This window comes from Ovis canadensis, chromosome 2, assembly GCF_042477335.2.
Source record: "Ovis canadensis isolate MfBH-ARS-UI-01 breed Bighorn chromosome 2, ARS-UI_OviCan_v2, whole genome shotgun sequence".
NCBI lineage: Eukaryota > Metazoa > Chordata > Mammalia > Artiodactyla > Bovidae > Ovis > Ovis canadensis.
In genome coordinates, this window is record NC_091246.1 from 165931437 (window position 1) to 165955969 (window position 24533).

Consider the following 24533-nt stretch of genomic DNA (forward strand, 5'->3'; position numbering starts at 1 on the left):
AAAAAAAGTGGTCCAGACTTAGCTAGATGAAAATTTGCACAATTCTTTAAAACCCTATTTGTTGAGTTCAGATAGTAATTATAAACATGTGACTTTCAATTATCTGGCTCTTTCTTAGGTTCAGTTCCTGAGACTTAGAGCAACCACCCATGTCTACCTGCTCTGGGCAAAAGCACCTGACAAACAGGTAATGCCATTGAGGATGTCAGCTACAGAGGGGAGTCCCACAGACAAAAGGAGACTGGCATGACTCATTCACCACGCCCTTGGCACCCCCAGAGGGTCCCAGCATCAGGTGGCCTGAGCTGGAAGACCCAAAGGCTCTAGACTGAGTTGGGGGTAAACGCAGGCCCCCAATAACCTGAAGCCCCAGGGCGTGTGCTGGGTGGAGCTTAGCTGACTACACACATGGAGCCGAGCTCCTGGAAGATGCGAGGAGAGCCCCTGGTGTTGCCCTGGACAGAAGCCACCCGACACCAGGGACTCACTTCATATTTATTTCTGGTGGTGAGTGGAGTTTGAAGAGCTGCCTCCTCCCCCTCGGATAGCGTGGACCGCCGTTGGAGATGATGCAGGGTAGTGTCCAGGGCGGATAGGCTTGGCTGTGTCCAACCGACAGAAAAGAGAGAAGAGACATTCAGAAAGGGCTTACACAGCTGCATCCAGATACCTCCTGGTCACATGCAAAAACCAAGAGGCACAATCTTCTCATCAACGTTGCAATTCTTATCAGTCACCAGACTTTTCTGAAGACAGCAAGTTTGCCCTTCTATTAGCACACTTAGCTAACCCAAGCCACCCAATTATCAGGGGACAAAGAGACCTTATTTATCAATTACTTCAATTCTGATTAATGAAAATTAGAGACAACAGACTTTCAGTTTTATCTGAGGCAGATCTGTAGGTCCCGATGAGTTCCAACAGCATCTCCCTATAACTGGATGCAGAATTCTGTCTATGATGCATTTTTAGGGGAAGAGGTCCACAGGTTTCAGGAGATTTTCCAAGGGTATAAAAATCCAATAAATGCAGTGAAGCACTAATCTATGATCTTAAAACTAGAAACAAGGAATTGCTGGTTTCCCAAACATCTGCAGAGCAGGATCTGATAAGAAATATTATTACATGTTATTGGAGATATTTCCATCTAAGAAGAAGAAAAAAATGCTCTCTAGAGACATCCCTAAATCTCTTTTCCTCCTATGGCTCTATCCCAGGAACTATGACTCAACAGCTATACTCTCAGTTTTTGCAGGTAGAACATCCAAATCCAGGCATGGAAGGGGCTAGATGTCCAACCCCCCATGCACTCACTGATGCCAGGCCTGGCTCTCTCCAGGGTATTTCCAGACCTGTACTTGCAAGAGACTCTCCCTGAGGCTTCTAGCTACATGCAGCTCCTTCATGGTTCTGTCAGGTGCAAACCACGAGGGGCCTGCAGGCTTTGCTGAGCAACCTATAATCTGGTATCTCTGGGAGAGTGTACCTCTGTTTACAGCCAAACCCCTCTGCCGGCAGCCAGGGCTGGCTGGCTTCTTTGTTCAGCTCGGTAATTTTGAAGATCACCATGTCCTCTGGAATCTCAAGGAAGCGCGTGTCTGGCGATCCCATCTTCCCAGGATGGACGCCGGGTACTGGGAGGCCCCGGCTGGCCTGCACAGGGCATCTGGCCCATGGAGCCCTCGCCTTATATCAACGGCCCGGGTACAGGCGCACATACCGATCTGGGCCGAGTGAGCTCTCCTGGCCATGTTCTTGGCCCGCACGGCCTCCTTGATGCGGTCCACCTCCTGCTGGTAGCGCTTGCGGTCCCGCATGGCGTTCTCCTTGGCCTCCTTCAGCGCGCTCTCCAGCGCCTTCACGCGCTCGGCCGTGGCGCGCAGGCGCTTCTCCAGCTTGGGCAGCTCACAGCGCAGGTCTGCATTGTCTCGGACCAGCTGCAGGGAAGGGAGAGCTGGGGAGTTAGCGGAAGGGGAGGCAGGAGCAGCAGACCCCGCGCTGGGGGGCTGAGAAGGCCACAGAGGAGCAGTTAGAACCGCCACCCCGTCAGGCTGTTCTGGAAAGTGCATAAGACCATAAACTCTGGGAGCACCCAAGGGGAATAAAAACCCCACACCCCGAGACTCAGATTTGCCAAACACAGTATTCACAGTTTGGAGAAAGTGGAGAGGGGAGTAGGCTAGAATTAGAAGCCATTTCCAACTGTGGGAAACATTCAGGCTTGGGTGGGATTTGCTTCTTCTTTTGTTTGAGGGGGGAGGGGGAACTTGCGGGAGAAAATTGACTACTCCGACGCTGGCATGTGAAAGCTAAGAAACGCGAGGCCCGCTCGGACATGCTCTCGAAAGGCGTTCATGTTCTTGAGCTCTCTGAAGGCCTCCTTCAGAGAGGACACGTTGTCCACAGCAGCACAAGGTTTGGAGTGTAGCCAGGGTCTAAGTAACCCAGGAATACTGCTCATTCTTTATGATCCAAGACTCTCAATTCAGAAGGAACAGACTCACCCGAGGTTAAGGATGGGCCAAAAGCCAGTTCTGTTATTTCCTGGTCATCTGACCAGGTATGAGTCATTCAACCACTATTAAGTCCACATACTACATAAAAGGACCATTGTGGGAATGCAAGTAGGTCAGGAAATATTTGAAAATCAGGAGTGCTATGTGGGTTGAACTATTGCTAGGTCCACACCTGTTTTCTTTACCCCTATCTCCCCACCTAGTCCCAGCCCCAGTGCCCGGTACAGAGTAGGTTTTTAATAAATAATTAACGAATAAATAAAATAATTAACGAATCTCAGGACTCAATTTCAAGTCCCCAGCAGTTTCCGCTTTTCTGTTTGTCTTCAACAGTTTGCTTGAATGACTTCAACCACGTTGAATCTGTCATCCTCCCTTTGGGCAAAAGTGCCGTCATCAGTAATGCTGAAGAGCATGTAACAAGTCAAAGAGAAATGACATCCCCTAGAGTATGTGGTCCATTGCAAAGCTGAACCATTTTTTTCAGATCCCAAATCTTGAGGATTTAGGGGAAACCATCATGAACATTTCCGCATTTAAACAGAGAGGAGAGGGCCAAGAGGAAGGGGACATGTGTATACCTATGGCTCATTCATGTTGATGTATGACAGAAACCAGCATGATACTGTGAAGCAATTATCTTTCAATTAAAAGCAAATTTTAAAAAATAAGCAGAAGAATTAAAGATTTTAAAATTTAAAAAATAAAAAACTAAAAAAAAAAAAGAAGAAAAATAAATAAATAAATAAAAATAAAAAATAAGCAGAAAGGAGACAAACAACCTGCCTGAGTCATCAGTGGGTTTGGACATGGTTATTGCTCTCTGTCGCTCTAAACAAACTCCAGGGTGTCGCGGGAACCTGAGAGGATGCCCAAGAAACAGAGCAAGCAGAAAGCGGTCTGGTGCCGGCCCCAGTTCTCCCACTTGTGGGATGAAGCCTGTGGCTTCCCCTCCTAGTCTGTTTCTCGTCTCTAGAAACAGGAAGCCTGAACCAACTCAGTGTCCTCTGCTTTGTGTTCTGTGGAGTCTTTGGGTCCACAGAGTGTCCTCAAAAGCATCATGGGACACACCGAGGCCAGCTGGGCACAGAGGCTGGAAAGGGAGGCAGAATGAAAAGACACGACTAAACACCCTGCTCCCCAAGCCCCAGAGAGCTCACACTCAATTCTTTATATTTGGCTTCCTTCAAAGAAAGTATTTTATATACAAAGGGAGCCACTGAAGACTAAGAGTTCAAGGTCCCTTCTGATGCTGATGTTCTCTGGTGACGCTGTAGTCCTTTTACCCTCCGTATCAGAGCTCCTCCCTCAGTGGAGCCAAATGCAGTGACTCTCCTTTCCAGGAGAGAAGGAGGGGCAAGCTGGCACAACCCTCCTACCTGTTTGTGAACCTTGGTGAGCTGCTCCAGATTATTCTCCAGGAAGGAAATTTTCTGCTTCTGGGCAGCACTGCCTCCTCCATCGTCACTGTCCAGCTCTACACTCTGCATCAACACAAGGGGTCAGCAGAATCAGCCTCCAAACTGCCCAGCCGCAGCCCCAGCATCATGCAGAAGAGCCATTCTAAATATCTTTGGGGAGAAATCCCCAATCCTACTAAAGGTTTATTCTGAAAATGAAAATAGAGCTTCTAGAAGTTGAGACTCAACAGTCTTCCCAATTAATTCCCTTGATCGGTATCAAACATGCTATTTTTTAGATAGCTGACCAAAAATATTGCAATCTACTTTTGAAAGATACAGATTAGATACAGTTCTCTTTGTGAATATACCTCTCCTTTGCAGGTAGGTGAACAGACACTTTTCTTTTCAAAAGGAAGTGTGTCAAAACTCATTAAGAAGAACTAATGGGAAAACATAAGCCCAAGACCTAAATTTCATTTCAAAACATCACAAGTGAGATAATGAGTCATCAAGCTGCGGGAAAGTGTCTGTGGTCCCACTGGGCAGTCTCCATGGTCTCTGCTTGTCCCTTCAGCTTTCAATTACATGAGATTATTTAATGAATCCATCCCAGACCAGTCAAGGCATCTGTGTGCTGTGCTGGACTGACACTCGAAATTTATCAGATCTTGAGATTAACAAAAGCACTGTTCTCCCAACACTTCCATGCTGAGTGGCCACATAAGTTCGGAAATACATGTACAAACCCATCCTGGAGTCTAAAAACGGCAAAGCATGCTTATTTTGTCTGATTACAAAAGACATCATCACTCTTTCTGAGAGGTGGTGGCCACACGAGCATCTCAGACCTGTCTCCTGGGTCTAAATCCAGGGCTCTTAAACCCAGAAGGTTTGTTTAAACTCAGATTGCTGCGCCCCACCCTAGTCTTTGGTCTGGTCCCAAGCTCTAGGGCCTTCCCTGATAGCTCAGTTGGTAAAGAATCTGCCTGCAATGCAGGAGACCCTGGTTCGATTCCTGGGTCAGGAAGATCCGCTGGAGAAGGGATAGGCTACCCATTTCTGTATCCTGGCCTGGAGAATTCCATGGACTGTATAGCCCACGGGGTCACAGAGTCAGACCCGATGAGCGACCTTCACCCAGTCTCTGAGTCAGTGGATCCAGGGTGGGTCTGAGAATCTGCACACCCAGCAAGTTCTTATGTGATGCGAGTGCTGCTGGCCAGGTGACCACACTTTGAGAACCACTGGTCTAAGAGCAGATCCTCCCCAGAGAGTCTTACATCATGAAATCTGGTCCCAAGCTCTGCATCCTCCTTGGAATACTTCCTCCCCCCAGCTGAGTCTTTTCAATTCTTATCATAATCTCTCTTGTCTCTGTCTTCATCACCTCTGCTCTGGCCCCTCTTTGCTCCCCGATCCAGGTCCTCTGATCATTTCTATGTTGTTGATTGTGGTCACTACCTACCTTCCTGATCCCTGCCACTCAAGCCTTGAAATCTCCCATCATCCTCCACCCTCTTTCCTTATTTTGATTTCCAGCCCTCCAAACTCACTAGAATCATGCTGCCAAGTGCCAAGGCAAATCCATGCTCTGAACCTCATCTGGACACTCCCTCCACTGCTCAGCATCCTTTTGCTTATCTCCAGAAAATCCCTCACAGCTGCCCGAGCCTCCTCCAGCCTCTGTGGGCTCCCCATTCTCTTCCTCCTTCTCCATATTAACTGAGAAAGTCAGAGTCGTTGAATGTATCTCTTCCCCTGTCATATATCTCCTTGCTAATGTCTGGTTTCTCCACTTCTCCTCTCTGAGAAAGTATGTCCCTTCCATTTACCAAGCCATATATACTCTTCTATGCTATCAATTCTATCCTCTCAGATCTGACCCTATCAATCACCTCCTCTTTTTTTTTCCCTCAAATAATATACTTCATCTCTTTTCCCTGGCTCCTGCACACAGACCCCCATGCACACACTTAAATACACCTCTGTCCATCCTATTACCTCTGGGTATGCTCACTGCTCCTCATCCATCACTTTTTCAAAAGCCTCCTTGCTGCTTCTCCCTCCTCACTCCTAAGACCTCTGCTAACTGCTCTGGGGGTTCACCATTCGGAATTCCCCAAGATCACCACTGCGTGTGGCACAAAATGCTCAGACTCAGAAGTCACACCGACCTGGATTTCAGTCCTATCTCTGGCTCTCCCCAGCTCTGTCATCTCAGGTCAGCGGAGCCCATTCCCACAACCGTAAAACAGAACACAAAGGACCAATTACGTGGCTGCTGGGGACAGGAGGCAAGACACGTGAAGTTAAAGTGCTTCATACACTCTGGCCTGGCCCCTCACAGCCTCCTAACAGGGAAACAGCAGGGTCTAGCCCCTGGTGTTTCCAGGTTCCTGGCATCATTCACCAGGCTAAGGGCCACGCTGTCTATTGAGAGCCCTCTGGGTTTTCCCTGCGTCACTCAGAGGTTTTCACACTGCAACCAGATAAATATGTGTTCCTTTGAAATAAAGGCCAAGGAAAGGATGATAGCTTCCTTTCACTAAGAACAAAAAGTCAGATGGAAAAATGTTCCCAAGTATTTTTCCCCCCTCTGGCACATTCTTTTAATCATATTTTCTGGTATGAAGTAATTTTTAAGCATCACCAGCTAGGATTTAAGCAAGTGATAATGATTTAAGCAACTGAAAATGATTCTTTCTGGCCAGCTTTTCGTTTCTCCTCAATCCCATTCATATGAATTAGAACTCACTTTTTTAACCCGTGCAGTCAGATCCTGGACAAAGAGTTTACGGAGGTTATGTAGAGTCTGGAGTTCTCGAGACTGGAAGAGAAGATCGTTAAAACACCACTTAAGTGAGGGCACACAACTTATGACACCATTGGCACCAGACCATCAACCCCAGCTGCCTCCACAAAGCTCTGCAAGCTGTCTGTCAAGGCCATGGGACCCTCCGCTTCCTGTGACCTGCCCACCCTCGTGCTCTCCCCCTCCACCCGGCATCTTCCCAGGGCTACCCCAAGGCACAGAGCCTGGGAACTCAAACAAAGATACGGAAACTAAATTGAAGCCTGCTCGTTTGCTCTGTTTTAAATAGAACCTTTTTCCTCCCTTTTAACCACGAAAACTTGAAAGCTTTCTCATAAAAATTCCTAGTGAGTTATGTTATAACAGAATGGACTCTCTTTTCACTCTAATTTATTGGTGTACACAAAATGCCAACAAATTTTAATGGAAAGTTACCCTCAATTTCTCCCACCCGAGCTGACCAACATTTTTCATGTTCCCACACCCCTCTGGCCCTGGTCTGTAGACTTTTTTTGCCTCACATCACTGAGCTAATGGGACATTCCACCTGGTGACCCTGGGCAAAGTATCTAACCTTCCTGTGCTTTCTTATTTATAACATGAGGATAAAAACAGTAGTTGCTTTATAGTTGTTGTTATCAAGATTAAATGAGATTATTCTTATAAAACTCTTACAACAGTTTCTGGCACATAGTAAGTGTTCAGTAAATATTAGCTAGTATTACTTTATTGATGCATCATAGTTGGCAGCTATTTCTTCATTAGGCTTTTGCTGTTGCTATAACTTTCCTATAGTTAACTTCTTGGGAGCATTTTCTTCCCCCTTAATTTTGGATTATTTTCTACTAATGAACACTTAGGAATTAGATTGCTAAGACAAAGGTCTGAGTCAAACCTGGTGCCCTCTGTTAACAAAGTCAGAAAACCTAAATGTTTCCTTCCATTTAAGTCTCCATGTATTCATCACAAGACCTACAACCAGTTCCGTGAAAAATATTTTCCTATGAGGAGAGAAATACACTCGCATTTGTATTTTTCAATTTGTTAAAATTGATCTACTCTCACACAGAACATCAAGGGATGGAACTAACAGAAGCTCACAGAAAAAAAGGACAAAACAGGCTCCAAAGCCGTGGAAACAATAAGCTTCTGGGAATAAAGGTTCTATGTTAATTTTAGGTCTTATTACTGGGTCCAATTCCATAATAGTGCTGAGATAAAAAGCACCTAAAGTCAATTGCCTCCTCAGATGAGGCAAATTGCTTTCTGCAGGAGGCCCAGCGGGCCTGCTGTTGGGAACGCCGTGGACACAGTGCATGTCTGGGGCGGAGCCACCAGCTGGCAGGTGGGGGCGGTGGGGGGCACAGCTCCACGCTGTCAGCGACACAGCCACGCTGTCTGCGCCTCTGTCCCAGGGAGCTCCATCCTGGCCCTCTGCTCTGCGAGCCTCCTTCCTGCTTCAGGTAGTTGATTAATGACTGAACTATAACCACAGAAAAATACTTTCCATGAAAAACACCAGCACCCCACAGGGAAATGAGAAGAGAAGACCTAGGCGCCTTGTCAAAAGGCCAGGCGATTCTTCGGGGGCAAACACCAAACAATCCAGAGACCTGAGCTTGGTGACTTTCTCTCATTCTTGTTTGGTTTTCTATAAACAGTTTAACACAGGCAGTTCAGACCTTGGAGATGGCTGATAGCCCACACGTGTATGCTTAGGCAACTCCCATTTGGCTTCCTGGGGCCATGAATTTTCCTCCATCACGTGCATTATTTCTTCCTCCACCCCAACTGCTTTCCTTCAGGTCTCTCCTAGCACAGGTGCTGCCCCTCCATGTAAAAGTCAGGGCTCAGCTTCCTGTCACAGTGAGGGTGGGACCACAGCGGTGGAGACACAAGGTTCACCAACGCAGAGGGAAGAGGGGTCTAGCCCCAGAGTCCACACGAAGTGTCCTGGTAAAGCCAGAGGGCTGCCTGGGGTCCCAGAGACGTCCCCACTGGCCGGCTGGCCTTCCCAAATGTCGCCCCTGGAGGGGGCTTTATAGACCTTGGTCCCTCGTGGCAGGTCCCACCCTGACCTTTCCCAGACACTCCAGGAGGCAGAGCAGCTTGAGCTGAGGAAGGATCAGGAAGGGTCAGCCAAAGACAGTGAGCCACCTCTGAGGAACACTGACAGCGTGGGGAGGATGCGATGGAAGGATACGTAGCAACACCCGCGTCTAGACTGGCACAGACTGCAGGGCTCCAGTGTGGGGACTGAAACGTTCGTGTGTGATGCATGTGCATGTATGTGGACGGAGAGCGAGGGCTCGTGGGGGGCTGTATTGGTGGGTCTGTCCACGTGTGAGGGACTGAGTGTCTGAGTGTGTGTATGGTGTGGGGGGTGGGGTGGGGAATGGATGCAAGGGTAGGAATGTAGGTGTGGCAGGGAGAACCAGTGTATCTGAGGAGGCTAGTGAGGAAAATGTGTTGTTAAAAACATATTCAAGCAAATTCCCTGGTTGCCCAGTGGTTAGGACAGCACGCTTCCATTGCAGGGGCACAGGTTCAATCCTCAGTTGGGGAACTAAGATTCCACAAGCTGAGCGCACACACACACACACACACACACACACACAGAAAAAAAAGAAATGTAGTCAACAGAGCGAAGTAACATGCTCACAAGTAAGTATGAAAGAGAGAAATCTTGTGAGTCTGGGAGCGAGAGTACGTGGGGTGAGTGTGAGTGGACGTGAGGGGGGTTGTGAGAGTGAATGAGCAGAAGTGAGAGTATGCCAGTGAGAGTGTGTGGGTGGCCACGGGGGTCTGTGCATGTGTGTGTCAGCATGTGATGGGGATGTGCTGAGTGTGTAAGAGCTTGTGAGTGGATGAATCCAGGCATGAGCATGTGATAGTGGGTACCTGTGGGTGGGAGTGTATGTGAAGACATGTGAGTGAGTGAGAACAAGTAATTATGTGCAAGTGTGGGTGAGACCATGCGAGGGAGAGAGGTAAACAGTGAGTTTCTGGGTGTGAGCATGGAAGGTGTGCTAGGTGACAGACTAGAGAGAGAGAGAGTGCGTGAGTGTAAAGGAAGATACTGAAATACTGACCTCCGGCTGGTGGGAATATAGGAACATTTTAATGGTCAATATTTTTCTGAATTGTTATATACGATTTATGATTATGAATATCACTTCTCCAGGAAAACAGACATAGATAAAGCAACTTCATGGCTTCATTTCAGTTTCCCCTCCAGCCGCTCTGCCCACTATCTTCACCAGGCTCAAGAGGCCCAACTTTCTCAACAGTCATTCTACTTCTATCCTGACTGGTTTGTGCCCTCAGAGCCCCCATCCAGCCTTGAGGAGTAGCCAGCTCTCACCCAGGGGCCCACGCACAGCCTCAGGTCCAGCCCTGATCAACCACCTGCTTCCAGTGTAGGGTCACCGAATTCCTGGATTCAGGTTCAGTCCCTCAATAGTTCACATGACGTATGGATGGAACCAGTATGCTTGCCTACATCTAAACAACATGTCATGTGCAATGACTGGATGTGTTTTCACCAGATTTAGAAACTATGTCGGGATGTCTGTCTTCAAACACAGGCTGTATGGTACTCTGAAGGGCTCTTGAGAGCCCTTGGCACCAGGCAGCCATCCACAAGGGCAAATAAAACAGAAGCAGGCCAGGAGACAAGCCCAGTGAATTCAGATGCAGGACAGAGCAAAGCAACCAGGGTCTCACATGGCGAGCCCTTCTTCCAAAGGGAAGTGGACCTGCCACAAACCCTGCAGGTCTCAAGGCCGAATCTGGCCTGGCCCCCCTTCTGCCTTGACCTCTCTGTGCCTGCCTCCTACCCCGCCTCTCCTCTTGGCCACAGACAGACTGATCTCCCTGCTGTTCCCCAAATGTGGGTCGTGGGCTGACCTCAGGGCCTTGGCACAGGCTCCTCCTCCAGATATCCCCACGGCTCCTTCGTTTTCCTATTTAAGCTCCTGCTCAAATGTTACTTCCCAGTGGGGCCTCCCCCAGCCAGTATCCTGTGCCTCTTCTATAACCAACTAATGGAGACCACGATCTACTTCCTTACTGTTCACTGTCTTCCCCAAGTGAAGGACAGCTTCACAAGGCCACCCTCTTCTCTTGTGTATTGATGCAACCCAAGCACCTAAAAGAAACAGTCCTTAGCAGGTGCTCAACAAATACCCACTGATTGTTGAATGGAAGTAAGCACAATGTGCAGGAGGCGGCAAAATTCCAGACACTGAGTTGAGTTTAAATCTCATCAGGACTCCAGGGTTATACTCCTAAGGATGGCTGGATGGTTAGTCACTGTGTCAAGACCTAGGGAATAAATTCTACAGCTCTCATGTTTCCATAAGAAGCTTTATGTTTAAAATTATACTCAAGAAAGGCATGCACAGATAAAATTTTAGAAGAAACAAATTCAAAAGATCATAAACTAATCTGGTCTTTGAGACTAAAATGAGTTGGGAAACACATCAACATACCACTGTCTCCTCCAGCCCTTTGAGGTCCTCTCTGGCTTGCTCCCTTTTATCATTGAGCAATCTATAAAACAGAAAGGAACCATGAACCACCGAAGGGGCATCAGAGATTCTCACAGACACCATGCATCTGCAGATAAATCAGCAAAACAAACCAACTCACCAGCTCAGGGTCTGTTTTTAAATTGGCCCGACCTAACCTGAATATCTTGGTACCTGAATCTCCAGTGTGGACTGGCGGAGATTTCATGGGGATGAGAGAAAACAGAGGAAATATTTAAAGCATACTCACAAGAGCTTTTCCAGTTTCATTTCTCTCTCTTGGTCCTCTATTTTCAGCTTGTTATAATCAGAACTGAGCTTCTCCTGTTCTAGTTGCAGTTTCTGATTCAAACTGAAATGAGAGGAAACAGCAACGCATTCCACATCACCCTGAGATTCTGAGTCATGCGACTGAAGACATAATTCTGTTCCAAGCCCATTAGCTCTGTGCAATAAAGGCGACAATTCTGGAAGATTTTGAGAGATCAGAGAACAACCTCACAGCTTCCTCCCTGCCCAAGTGAAAACTAATTTCTGGGAACATCTAAGAGGCATGAAACATAAGGCTTTAAGAATGTATTTATAGCTGGCTTATGCAAGAGCTCTGGAAGGGAAAAAAAAAAAAATGAGATGGGAAAGGGGCCAATATTTTAAAACAGGGAAAGAGAGCCCAGTAAGAATTCTTTTTCTGCCCCACAGATGGTGCGCATGCACTCCCGGAACCTTATCTGGCCACTCTGACCTTCCCCTCCTCTCTGGTCCGATGCTCTGAAAACATCTCCCAAGTCCAACTCCCTGGCTGACATAGGGACCATTCTGCTCTGTCAGGTCTTTGGGTGGGGAAGGAGGGGGAAGCGAGGCAGTGGTCAGAGAGAGGAAACACAAAGAAAGTCTGGGCTTGCTGCAAGAAAGAAACTCACCACCTGGATGGGAACACTGGGTCATTTTATGTACCCCAGTCCTTGCCAGGTGGTGCTGGTGGTAAAGAACCCACTTGCCAATGCAGGAGATATAAGAGGCGCAGACTTGATCCCTGGGTTGGGGAGATCTCCTGGAGGAGGGCATGGCAACCCACTCCAGTATTCTTGCCTGGAGAATACCATGGACAGAGGAGCCTGGTGGGCTACAGTCCATAGGGTTTCAAAGAGTTGGACATGACTTAGCATACGTGCTATCCTCATAAAACGTTTTGTATTCCCATGCCTGCATGACCATACTGAATAGCTTACACACTATCTGAAGGAAAACCCAAGAGGCCAGATGAAAGGCATAGGCCAAGGAAACTCCCCCCACCTGTCAACTCATTCAGAGACCCTCCATCTCTCTCACCTCCATTCCCTCCCTTCCCTTTCCTCCCAGTTGAATGATTTGTGGGTGATTCATCAGAATAACAAATAAAAGCCATGCTTAAAGGCCGAAAGCACAACCTGAGAGGCAGCATGGGGTGGCCCCAAGGGAGAAAGACGATGCTAAGTGCTTTCCTAGGTAGACTGTGCACAAAGTCTACCCATGGCATCATTTACACTTTTGCTTTTAAAATGCAAATGTGCGGTACAAGCAAAGAGATTTGGATCAGTAGTCTGGAGAATAACTTCAACTCTAGTTTGATTCCTGTTTAACAGTATGACCTTAAGGAAATCATTTAGCTTTGATTCGGTATAGAAATCTTGTTTCTTCATCTATAGAAACAGAAAGGAGGGAACCTTTAGTCTAGACTGGGGTGGGGGACATGGGGGCATGGAATGAACTGTACTTCAGCATATTTCAATATAACTGGTTTTCTTTGTTTTTCTCTTTTATTTGGGCCATGTAAACACATTGTTCTGCAAAGGGACTCACTGTGCAAAAATGTTAAGAATCCCCAGGAGAGGATCCTAAAGGTGCCTCCCAGCCTGGGGACTTGGTGTTGATGATGTGGGAAGGTGAGAGGAGTGGGGAGGGGTCGTTACTGAGCAGGGGGGCTGTTCAGCAGCAGCTGCAACAGAATGGCCTTGAGAAGGTGTCACTGGAGCCCAGCTGCAATGATGTCCTCGAGCGCAGACAGACACCCAACAGCATGGGTCCCTAAGAGTCCACGTGTGTGACCTGGTGGCTCCAGGTTGTAGAGACACAGGTATGTGTTGGGCGAGGAGGCAGCAGGAGCTGACGGTCTCCTCTGGAGCATTTATTAACCCAGCAGAAGCCCCGAGTCAGGACCAACTCAGCTTTTTTCACACCCTCAACAGGAACTCATCCCCACCTACAGGGGCACGTGTCTGTCCATGTGAGTCATCAATGTGTCCTGCTCTGCAGGGCACCAGGCAGGGCAGCTGGGCCAACCTGCCACCTGCCCACCAGAGCCCTCAGAGGTTGGACTCCAGATGGGGAACAGACCTCAGAAGCATCACAACCCAGCTCCCTGTGACACCAGGGCAGAGCCCAGCGCCCACAGGGCAGGAAAAGCAGAGACCTGGGCTAGATGCCACATCCCTCCAGGCTGGCACAGGGCCTGTGCCTGCCTCCATGCCCTGCGAGTCCCCCGGGGCAACTCACTCCCGAATCTCATCGATGATTCTCTGCTTCTCCTCGATTTCATCCCGGAGTCTGGACAGCTGCTTCTGATGGGCTTCCCGGTGGCTCTCCATCTGCTGCTCCAGCGCCTTCTGCAGCCCAGGCCAGCAGAAATGTGTCAGCCGCTGTCGGCTCTCAGCCCACGCGGTGCCAAGACCGGTCGCTACCTCCTGTCCCACCTCCCTCAGCTGCCAGATCCCCACACGAGGGCCCAGGACCTACCCTGCTTTATAGGGACAACAATATCCAAGAATCTGTTAGAAAACTGAGTGGTTCCCATGGACAAATGACCATATTTCATGAGGAAAGGGTTTGCCTCTGACCTTCCACAGCTCACCTGAGCCACACAGCTTCTCTCGCCAGGTCACCCTGAGGTCACTGACCTCTTACTACCTGGTTGACCTCAGGTCATGGCACCTCTCTGAGCTGCACTTCCCCACCAGTAAAATGTCAATAATCTCCTGGCCCTGCCCACTGCATGGATTTATGATGATGCTCCAAGCAGACCTTTCCACCAAAGTGATGTGAACCCAGGAGAGGCCCAGCCAGGTGAGGCAGGGTTGTTGGCTGAACAGCATGGCATCACTTTAACTATGGGACTCACACCCAGTGGAGCTTGGGGCTTGTCTAAAACTATTCCAGGTGGCTCTAGTGGCAAAGAACCCACCTGCCAATGGTCGGAAAGATCCCCTGGAGAAGGAAATGGCAACCCACTTCAGTATCCTTGCCTGGAAAATTCCATGGGCAGAGGAGCCTGGCAGGCTATAGTCCATGGGGTCACAAAGAGTTGGACATGACTGAGCAACTATGCGTGCGCACACATGCACACACACACAATCAAAAGTTCTATATTTTCTCCTGTCTCATTTTATCCACCTAAAACCCTTATTTCCCAATCTTCTTTCCCACATTTCCATTTCTGTTTAAAATGTGACCAAAATAAAGACCCCTGTGTTTGAGATGAAAATTCAAATTGGGGGTATTCTTTAAAAGATAGGGAGGAGGTGCTTCCTTCCATTCAAAAGAGGGGTGACTGTTTCTGCAGAGGCTGTGACAGCTGGCCAGCACGGCTACTGAAAGGTGCACTCTCTCCCTCTTGCTCATGAGCGGGAAAAGAAATGTGCTGAAGCAACGTAACTATTGTCTGCAGACATCTCAGTGGGCCTGGACACCTGCACGTCCATCTCCATCTCACCTCTAAGTCCAGCCACCCTCTGAGAGCAGCTCTGCGGCCCGGCCCCAGTCCCGCCCCCCTCCTTCCTACCTCACCTCACACATCTTGGAAAGGATCTGGATTTTCCCAGATGAAGGAGATCTAGTCCTAGGGTGTGCGGGGCTCCTGGAAAGGGCTGCATACATACCTTCATTTCCTCGGCATCCTGTAACCGGGTCAGATGCTCCTTTTCCTTATCCTGGAAGCTGACTTCATGCATTTTTTCTGTTTTGAATTTTAAAGGATGATGTAAAAGATTTAACTGGCAGGATTCCCATCCAAAAGTAAAAATTAAAAAAAAACACACACAACAGAAAGGAATATGGTGAAACATCAGCTTATCTCACCAAGGTACCACCGTGGAATAAAGGAGCATGCCTCTGAAGGGGGACTTCTTGAATGTCACTCTCAGATACCCTCCACACCTCAGAACTTCCAGCTTGTTAAATCAAGGCTGATCTCTCCAGGGAGACTGTGGAAGTCCTCCGGGGAGAAGGGCGATTGGAGGGGACATGTGATCCGGGAGCGGTCATGCTGGACCTGACGGGGCTGCCACTCCGTGCCCTCAGAGGACTGCGCCCCCCCAGGCCTGGTGAGCCACTCCTGCCAGTGTGCATAAACATGCATCGTCACCAACAATGCTCTCTGCAAATATTAGTGGTATTTGGATTCCTGCCACTATTAGAGTTTCGGAAAGAGCTAATTTACCTCCCATGGGTATTCTCTAAGAATCTGGAGCAGGAAAATAATCTAGGGACAAGCACAAAGCAAAAAGAAACATAAAATAACTCTCTCCAGACTAAGCAGGGAGCCCACGCTGTGTGCTGGGGCATGGTGCAATGATACACCTCTGGGGAGGGGGCATCAACCCCACCCTCCTCTCGGTCAGAGGTCTCGCCGAGCCCAGTGGACCATGAGCAGCCTCAGGTGGAGGGACCAAAAGGGTTTCCAACAGTGACATTCAAGTCATTAAGTATTCTCTCCACTCTGTTTCACTTTACTCCAGTGTCAGCTACAAACTGGCACTTGCCAAGGGCGTTTGCCACCTGCCTCTGCAGAGACGGAACCCTGTGCTGCTGCAGCTGTTGGCCTTCGACACGCCCTGAAGGGGGCTCAGGGTGGAGAAAGGAGGCATTCTGTGCTCCAGGGAAACTGGTGGAAGGGGGTTTTAGAAAGATATTTTCAGGAAGTGATTTCATGGTCCCAATCCTTGCATCTCCTCACATCTAGAAAAGCACTAAATATCTTCATGGTGAAATTTAGCTCCTCATGGCTAGCAGAAAACCTTATGTAAGATAAGTGCCTGACTGTGTGAACTCCCTCTTCACCAAAATCATATATACTGACCTTCCCACACTACCTTGCTGGAGCACTTTCTCAGAGCTGTCTGAGGTGCTGTCTCCTGGGCTACAGTCCTCATTTTGCCCCAGATAAAACTTAACTCGCAACTTTCACGTTATGCATCTTTTTTAGTGGACATCAGCTATTCTTGCTTTGATTTTGTTTCCACTCAGTGACACCACTGCAGAAGCCACTGACCAGAGGGAAAGCTTCTTTTCCATGTCAGCTTTTGGGTAGAGCATTCTATTCCCAACATCCCTTATCTCATAAAGAAAACCTTACAAGGTCATAGCGGGGGTGGGTGTTTTCTCCTTTTTTGTTAATTTACATTGCCATTTGAAGCAAAATGTATTTACTGAGCAAACAGACAATACAACAATAAATTAAAAAGGATAACATTGTCACCAATCCTGTTACCCTACTAAAACCATGTTCCCTTCAAATATTAATTTTATAGGCCTTCAAACCTAAGTATCCACTGATTTTTAAATGTCATAACCACAGTAAAGATAAAATTACATATTATGATGTTTAATCTAATGCATTGTAAACACTGTTGCTTGGTCTTCATGTATTTCATCTCCAAGATGAAAAAAACCCTATTCTTTTAAACCACATACCATAGTTCACTTAACTGTTGGACATTTAGGTGATTTCCTTTTTTTCCACTAATATAAACAATGAATTCTTGAGAATTCTGCAACGAATATTTGAGATTTGAGGAGTAAAAGGTATGAAAAGTGTTAGCATGATTAATATGTATTTTCAAAATGCTTCCCAAAGGGATTTTACCAGCTTTCTTTGCAACTCATAAGATCTGTGTGTTCCCGTTTCACCACAACACATACATCATTAATTCTGTCCTGGTTTCTACATTCCCAGTCACTTCTCTTGAATCTCTTCTATTTATTCATATTTATTGAGTGCTTCCTATGTGCTGAGCACATTCTTCCACAAACAGGTCAGGAGACTGCCTGGAAAAGGCAGAGTGTGCTCAAAGGATGCAAGATGCAGGGGAACTATGGCTGCAAGTTCAGAGTTGAAATTTAGAGCAACAGAACAGCAGGGAAAGGCTGGAGGTCTGGGGCTGGACGTAAGGTAGAACTTGATTTTGGAATCCTCCCTTGGGATGCAGCACAGTGGCCAGCCTCAAACATGCTCGGGTTTCGCCCCTCGGTCAATGAACGGAGCCATTTCTTAATTAGGATGAAGGACAGTGACAAGGAAGCTGGAGACGCACAGAACCAGAGGAGCATCTGGCAGGCTGAATGGACGGGCCTCGGTGACAGAGTGGAGGCAGGAGGTGAAGAAGAGAGAGGATTCTGACTTGGGCAGCAGGGTGGACTGAGGGGAAATGCAAACAGAAGCCAATACGGGGTGGGGCAGTCTTCTAGATAGTTCTCTACCCCCTACCCCACTCCCAATTATGCCACTGTTTTCAGCAGACATACAAATGGTTTAATTGGGCAAAATTAAACAGCAAGAGTCCAGCCAACTACAGTGTGTCTGATTCAGGCCAACCGCTGGACACCTGCAAAGTGGTCGATTGCTCACCTTGGGCTCGGAGCTTGGCCAGCTCTTCACTGAGCGAGTCCTGGGACTCTTCAAGCTGTCTCCTCTTCTGCTCCATGTTCTGCATGTAGTCCGTCAGGGATTTGATCTTGGCTTCGTGCTTTAAACAAGCAAACAGAAAGGGGGCTGTGAATGACTAGCGAGTGATTATCCTGGCTTGCCCAGGACTGTCCAACAGGAAAACGCAACAGAAGAGGAGTTCTTGACTCCTCTGTTTGAGTCCCAACCAGCCAAGTGCCTATTCTGCCCTTGGCTTGGGATCTGGGATCACAGGCTAAGACAGTCTTCTTTCTCCCATGTGCTTCTCTGCCTCATTCCCCTGCTCATGGCTTTCCTTACCATGTCCTTCCTTACCATCTATTAAACTGAAATACCAAAGCCCAAGCTGGTTTTCCTCTTTGTAAAAAACAGAGTCTGCTGGAAAGAAAGGGGCTGGAAGAGTGTCAAGGCTGTGGGCTTCATTCTTTGAACCTGCACCTTCGGATTTCTTCTTTGGAACTCAAGTATTATGTCTTTACACTTTCTGCCTTTCAAGCACAACAATTCCTATTTCAGAGACCTGGTTTCCATTTTCCTCTCCCTAGGAAGCTCTCCCCAACACCCTGCCAGACATGGGCCTGGCTGGATCCTTCTTACTTGGGCCCCAACATTTTCTTATAGCACCTAAGTTCTATTTGATTCATCTATTTTTTTCTACTTGTTAGCTCCATGAAAGTATAGAATTAATAAATAATAATGGAGTGAAGGAATAAATGAATGAATGAGAGCTTGTGACTGAACAGGAACAGCAGTCACCTCGAGGCAGATGGAAATATGCAGACACCTCCTCCCCCATATCTGCACGGATCATATTTAGGCAGGAGGACCCTGGAGATGGAGCTCTAATGTAATGAAATAACCTCTGGGAAATGGGACTTTGTTGGAGCAGATATTTTATAAGCACAGCTTTTGGTGACAAGGATGAGTATAAACAAAGGAGATAATAGCATTTTAGCTGGAAATATTTTGTCAGGTTCCTTAGATCATGTCAGAAAATAAAGAAACAAGGTTCTTCTTACTTTTGAACCCCAGGCAACAATGACTAAATCTTTGGTTTTGTGTAAACTGTGGCAGAGTACAAAATAGCACCTAAGGGAAAACTGCATTTGTTGCTAATGCAGAAAGCACTGTCTAACCAACACAGTTATTCTTTAACCCCAAACCATCCTAATATTCTTGACTCCAATCTCATACACCCTGAGTGTGTGTCACTCTTAAGATCTGGGCAACTGGGGCCCCAGTCCTGGGCCTGACACTTCAGGGCACCCCACTTGGGCAGTCCTCTGGCTGTACCCCAGTCTACCGAGCAAAGTTCTATGCCAAAGGAGCATGCCCACTTGGAACCCACATCCTCTTCTAGATCACAGTGAGTCTGGAAAACTAGAAACTCCTTACTGTAATGACCCTAAGGTCACCCCCAGGGGCAGCAGTGCAGCTTCCATCATCCATTTACATAGATTACAGCTGACACAGTTGCACAGCCCCATCAGCTCACAGAACGTGCGGAAGGGGCCTGGCTTGGACGTGAAGGCTGCTGTGTCCAGATGGAAGGAAAGACAGTGGGCTTTGGGCCGCAGGGCCTCTGTCTGTGCATTTGCGTTGGCCTTCAAATCTTAGGGACAGAGTGCTTCAGAAGCACATGCTCTCAGAGTAACAGGTGACCTGGAAATTAGACTTGAAGTGTACTATGCCCTAATGTTTATTGTTCTTCTTCTCAATTTTCATAAATTATAAAAATGTCAAAGAGTCCAGCAAACCCAGAAAAGTAGTATAAATTTCACCCATAAACCACTCTATCAACTATTTCACCCCTATATTCTTAGTCTTATCTAAACAAATGCATATTTTACCAAGTTGCAAGGTATAGCATAGATCTGTCACTTGGCATTTCCATTTTTATTTAACTTGATATAATTATACTTTCCAAATGACTAGGCTGCATACATTTTTGGTAAGAGCTGCATAATATTCTCCCATGTAACTTTATGTTATTAGTCTCTCAATAAATAGTTGCCTATTTTATTTTATTAAAATAAAAGTAATACTGCAATCCACATCGTCCATATAAGTGCTAATATTTTAAATCAGGGAATGATACTATATGAAATGAAAAACTTTCACTTTCATTACCAATGAAAAATGCTATAAGTGAAATTACTGGCCAAAGTATACTTATGCTTTTGATTCCCAAGGTGCTTTCCAAAGGGACTGACTAAATTATACTTTTTTCAACAATGTATATAAATTTCACTATTACATACCAGCACTGACTAATCTCTTAAACACTTCTTTGCTTACTATGTTATTTATCAAATGGAAACTTTATGCTTTAATTTGCATCTCTTAAGTGATTACAGTAGGAGAGGAGGCTGGAGATGGTTGTATGATGACACATTCCTCTGTTTAAAAGCACACAGGATGAAGTATGCTTTCGTCTGCCTCTCAGCACTGTCAGATGTGCCATTACACACTGGTATCTGCTCTCCCCAAACGACTTTAGCTATTTCAATGCCTGGACTGAGGCAGTGAGCAGCACACACTGGACCACTCACAGAAGCCTCAAACCCAAACACCAGCCTCAGGTGCAGTGGCAGACCAGAAACAAGGCTGCTGTCTTCTGAAACCACCATGCTAAAATGAAAATGCTTTCTAATGGACAGAAGAGTACCTTATCACTAGGGCTCGAAAATCCCTGCAAGGCTTTGAGTTTCTACACAAAGGTTTGAGTGCCAGCTCTGCCTTTCACTGGCTATCTGAGTCTGGACAGTATATTTAATCTTTCAAGTCTCATTCTCCTTATCTAAAAAGCAAGAACAATCATAACACCTGCCTATCAGAATTTTTCTAAAGATCAAGTGAGAGGTTGCATGTAAAGTGCTTAACACAGTATACAGGGCACTGTAAGCACTCAGTAAAACGTTTCCTGCTACTGCCATACTGGTGGTGGCGGCAGTTTCTATTGTCCCATATTAAACTGGATCTGTGGTAGAGATTAGAAGATCAAAGAATGCTGCCTTAGCTGAGACGTGTTTTAGGTGCCACCCAATCTTTTCCACTTTTCCAGGGAAGCCTGGCATGCAGCAGTCCATGGGGTGGCAAAGAGTCGGGTACCACTGAACTGAACTGAATCTTTTCCATTCATTATACATCACTATCTATCCTACCTATCTACCTACCTACTTATTTATAAATAGCTAGATAAAGATATGTAGATACATCCCTTAAAAAAAAGACTGAAGGCAATTCATGTAATTTGTACAACTAAACCTAGCCTTAAGAACAAGCCTGGCCGGTCACTGCCTGGGAGGCCATGGATAAGTCCATCAGGTGTCCCTATTAGGTACCAACAGCCTTAGTAGGAGCGTGGAGGAACCAGATTTCCAGAGCCCAAGGGTGTGACATAATGAACAAAGGCGTGGCCTACCTGGGAGATGAGCAGCTGGCAGGCTGCCAGCTCCCGCTCACTGGCATTCATCTTCCTGTTGGAGTCCATCTGGGCGCTCTCGAGCTGTTTGCTGCGGTTCACCAGAGATTTGACCTCCGACTTCATCTTGCTGATGTACAGCCGGGCCATGGTGAATTCCTCTTCAATGACTCCGTTCACATCTGCCAACTGAGCACAGGAGGGAACCACTCAATGACGCCTAAGACTGCCAGAGGTTCACAGGGCCCTGAAACCTGTCCATGGGGATGTCTGTGGATTTCTGGGTTAAGAATCCCTAATCACAGGACCACAAGCTGAGAACCACAAGTTGAACTATAGGTTCAACCTGACGTTCTCTGAAACCTCAGATAAAACTTCCAGTGAAAAACCTCAATTAATATAATCTTCAATTAACCAGGTTTTTCATTACAATTGATTTTCTAGAATGAAAGAGATGATATCAGTAGAAAAAAATATTGAAATTTTAAAAAGAGATAACTCGGAAGAGGTGTTCCTTACATTTCTGGAAGGGCAGCAAAACCCAGTGTTCCTAAAGGTGATCCGGAGTCCCAAAAGAAATCATTCAAAACTTCAATTATGTTCTCTACAGTCTGTTATCCAGAGAAACAAGCAGTCTAAGAGCTTGAACATGTTTCTATAAGCAAAGGTTGAAATACAGAGGATTCTCTATATAGTTCTCAATTAAAGAATCTAATGAAAAAGAACATGTTATCACCAGAAACAGCTCTGGATGAAAGTTTTCCTGCATGACTTCTCATTATGACCAATGTTTCCTTGCCCCTACCTGCCTGCACACAGGGATCTCGCTTAGTTAAGATCACCTGAGAATAACGGTTTAAATTCACCTTTAGAAGAAAAGATTCTGACAATAAGAATTCTTCTACTATCTCATATTTGTTGTCTAATTTTCAGAGCTCTACAGGATACAAATAATGCAGCAAGATACTTGGGATAGAAACCCACTTGCTGAGATGCAGAGATAGCCTTGAGGAGCAAAGTAACTGCGAATATTTTGTTTAACCACCAGAGGGCACCCTAGCACCTCAGGAGAAAACAAGAGCCCTCTCCAGTACCCATCCCACGAACAGAGGCTTCAGTTTAAGACAGTGATTCCAACTCTGTTTTTTTGATGTTTCACAATACACTCCGTCTGCCCACTTTTGTCATTATTGCTGTCATTAGCTCATCGTATGACTATTTTTTTCAGTAAACATTTAAGAGCTATGAACCCAGAGTGGTCTATCAACCCTGAAAATTGGCAGCAGGTAAAAAGTACACAGGACAGTGCTGAGTGCCTGAAATCTGGTGTCAACCTTCCCCTAAAAATTCCCCAACAATGTTGCTAAACGTCTCAGGGTCAATCAACACAACACAGAGTTCAGGTTCACAGCAAGAAAATCCACAATTATCAACATCTGACTCCATCTTACTTGAACAGAAGCGAAAGTGAAAGTCTCTCAGTCCCTTCCGACCCTCTGCGACCCCATGGACAATACAGTCCAAGGAACTCTCCTGGCCAGAGTCCTGGAGTGGGTAGCCATTCCCTTCTCCAGGGGATCTTCCCAACCCAGGGATCAAACCCAGGTCTCCCGCATTGCAGGCAGATTCTTTACCAGCTAAGCCACCAGGGAAGACCCTTACTTTAATGGAGGTTCTTCCTAATCAGTTACACTTCTGTTTGCCAGCGATTTGCCTACCAAATCCACTCATTACACTTCTTTCATAATCCAGTATCATGGAGATAACAGATGAGAAAACCCCACAATCTTTAAGTTCAGTTTTCTCCTTGTGCCTTGGTGATCGGTCCAACATGGTACAGAGATGAGAAACTCATTCTTTAGCCTGACCAAGTGTGCCCTGTGTATTGTCTTTCTGTATAAAGGTAAGGGGCCATCCATCTCTTTTGTGTGGAATTCACAACCTATACCCTCCTGGGGGTTAGAACATTGCTGAACCGAGTTAGGGTGTCGTGGGAAGGAAGCAAACACCTCCTCCTCTAAGACGTTCTTCAGCTGAGGGCACATTGTGTTCTATGCCCAGGTGACATCTGAATTGGAGATGAGTAGAAAAAAAATAAATTACAAAAATGGGCATTCTCCAAAGTGAGAACTGGGTATTTCTTCCCTCAAACCAGAACCATAACTTCTGAAGCCTATACTTATTCTAGGAGGTCAAAAAGGAGATTTTGAATCTATACCTGATGGGGAAAAAAAAAAAAACAAACAAACAGTACTCCAGGCAAATATTAACTGCAAGGTTTCTTACCACTTACAAGCTCATATATGTAGTCATATAACTTCCGAGTTTTCAGTAATTCCAGTATACTGTTATTTTAAAAAGAAGAATCAGAGTTTGCTGCTGTAGGCTTATTTAATAACTCTCCTCTGGGTCTGACAGTGACTGGAATGTATGTACTAGACCATGAGGCCCAGTGTGGATGGCTAATTCAGCAGAAGAGACTGCCTCCCCCTTCCGTCTTGCCTGTATAGGAATCACCCTCATCCACGTCTCTAGAGCATACTGCAGTCATCCAAGGTGCCATTTCTAGGCCAAGTAAAAGGTAAGTGAAGTGACTGTTCACATTCTAAGACCTAGAAAGTCACTTGTTGTTGCTGTTTAGTCACTCAGTTGTGGCCAACTCTTTTGTGACCTCATGGACTGCAGCCCGCCTGGCTCCTCTTCCATGGGATTCTTCAGGCAAGGATACAGGAGTGGGTTGCGATTTCCTTCTCCAGAGGATCTTCCCAGTTCAGGGATCGAGCCCCCGTCTCCCGTGTCTCCTGCATCACGGGGAGATTCTTTACTGCTTGAGCCACCAGTGAAGCCCTACAAAGTCATAACGGGACTTAAAAAATCCCTATTAGAAAAAGCAGCTACGGGCTCTGAGCCGGAGGTTTTGTTGTGAGGGTCGGTTGTCAAGCAGCAGCCAATCAGGCCAGGGGATGGAGCCCAGTTTAAAAAAAAAGAAAAGGCGTCTAGAAATGTCAGTTTTATTTACAAGTGCAGCACAGAGCCAAGGTATGATAAAGTTGCTTCCAAGAGGCTGAGGAGCAGGAGGGGAATGAAGAAGCAAGCCCTCTTGGAGGTGAGGACCCCAGCCACCATTCTGT

General features: G+C 46.7%; 1 protein-coding gene across 1 annotated transcript in view; it reads right to left on the reverse strand.

Moving 5' to 3' along the window:
- KIF5C (kinesin family member 5C) overlaps nucleotides 1–24533 on the reverse strand; it is a 164606-nt gene that overhangs the window by 17831 nt on the left and 122242 nt on the right. Inside the window, exons 16-25 of the mRNA XM_069577606.1 lie at nucleotides 21403–21591; nucleotides 17922–18039; nucleotides 15175–15251; nucleotides 13796–13905; nucleotides 11514–11615; nucleotides 11225–11285; nucleotides 6675–6746; nucleotides 3896–4000; nucleotides 1721–1937; nucleotides 489–602 (exon numbers count right to left, since the gene is read on the reverse strand). Of these exons, the coding sequence (XP_069433707.1) occupies nucleotides 496–602; nucleotides 1721–1937; nucleotides 3896–4000; nucleotides 6675–6746; nucleotides 11225–11285; nucleotides 11514–11615; nucleotides 13796–13905; nucleotides 15175–15251; nucleotides 17922–18039; nucleotides 21403–21591 (1158 nt within the window). The 3' untranslated portion in view covers nucleotides 489–495. The remainder of the gene's footprint in view (nucleotides 1–488; nucleotides 603–1720; nucleotides 1938–3895; nucleotides 4001–6674; nucleotides 6747–11224; nucleotides 11286–11513; nucleotides 11616–13795; nucleotides 13906–15174; nucleotides 15252–17921; nucleotides 18040–21402; nucleotides 21592–24533) is intronic.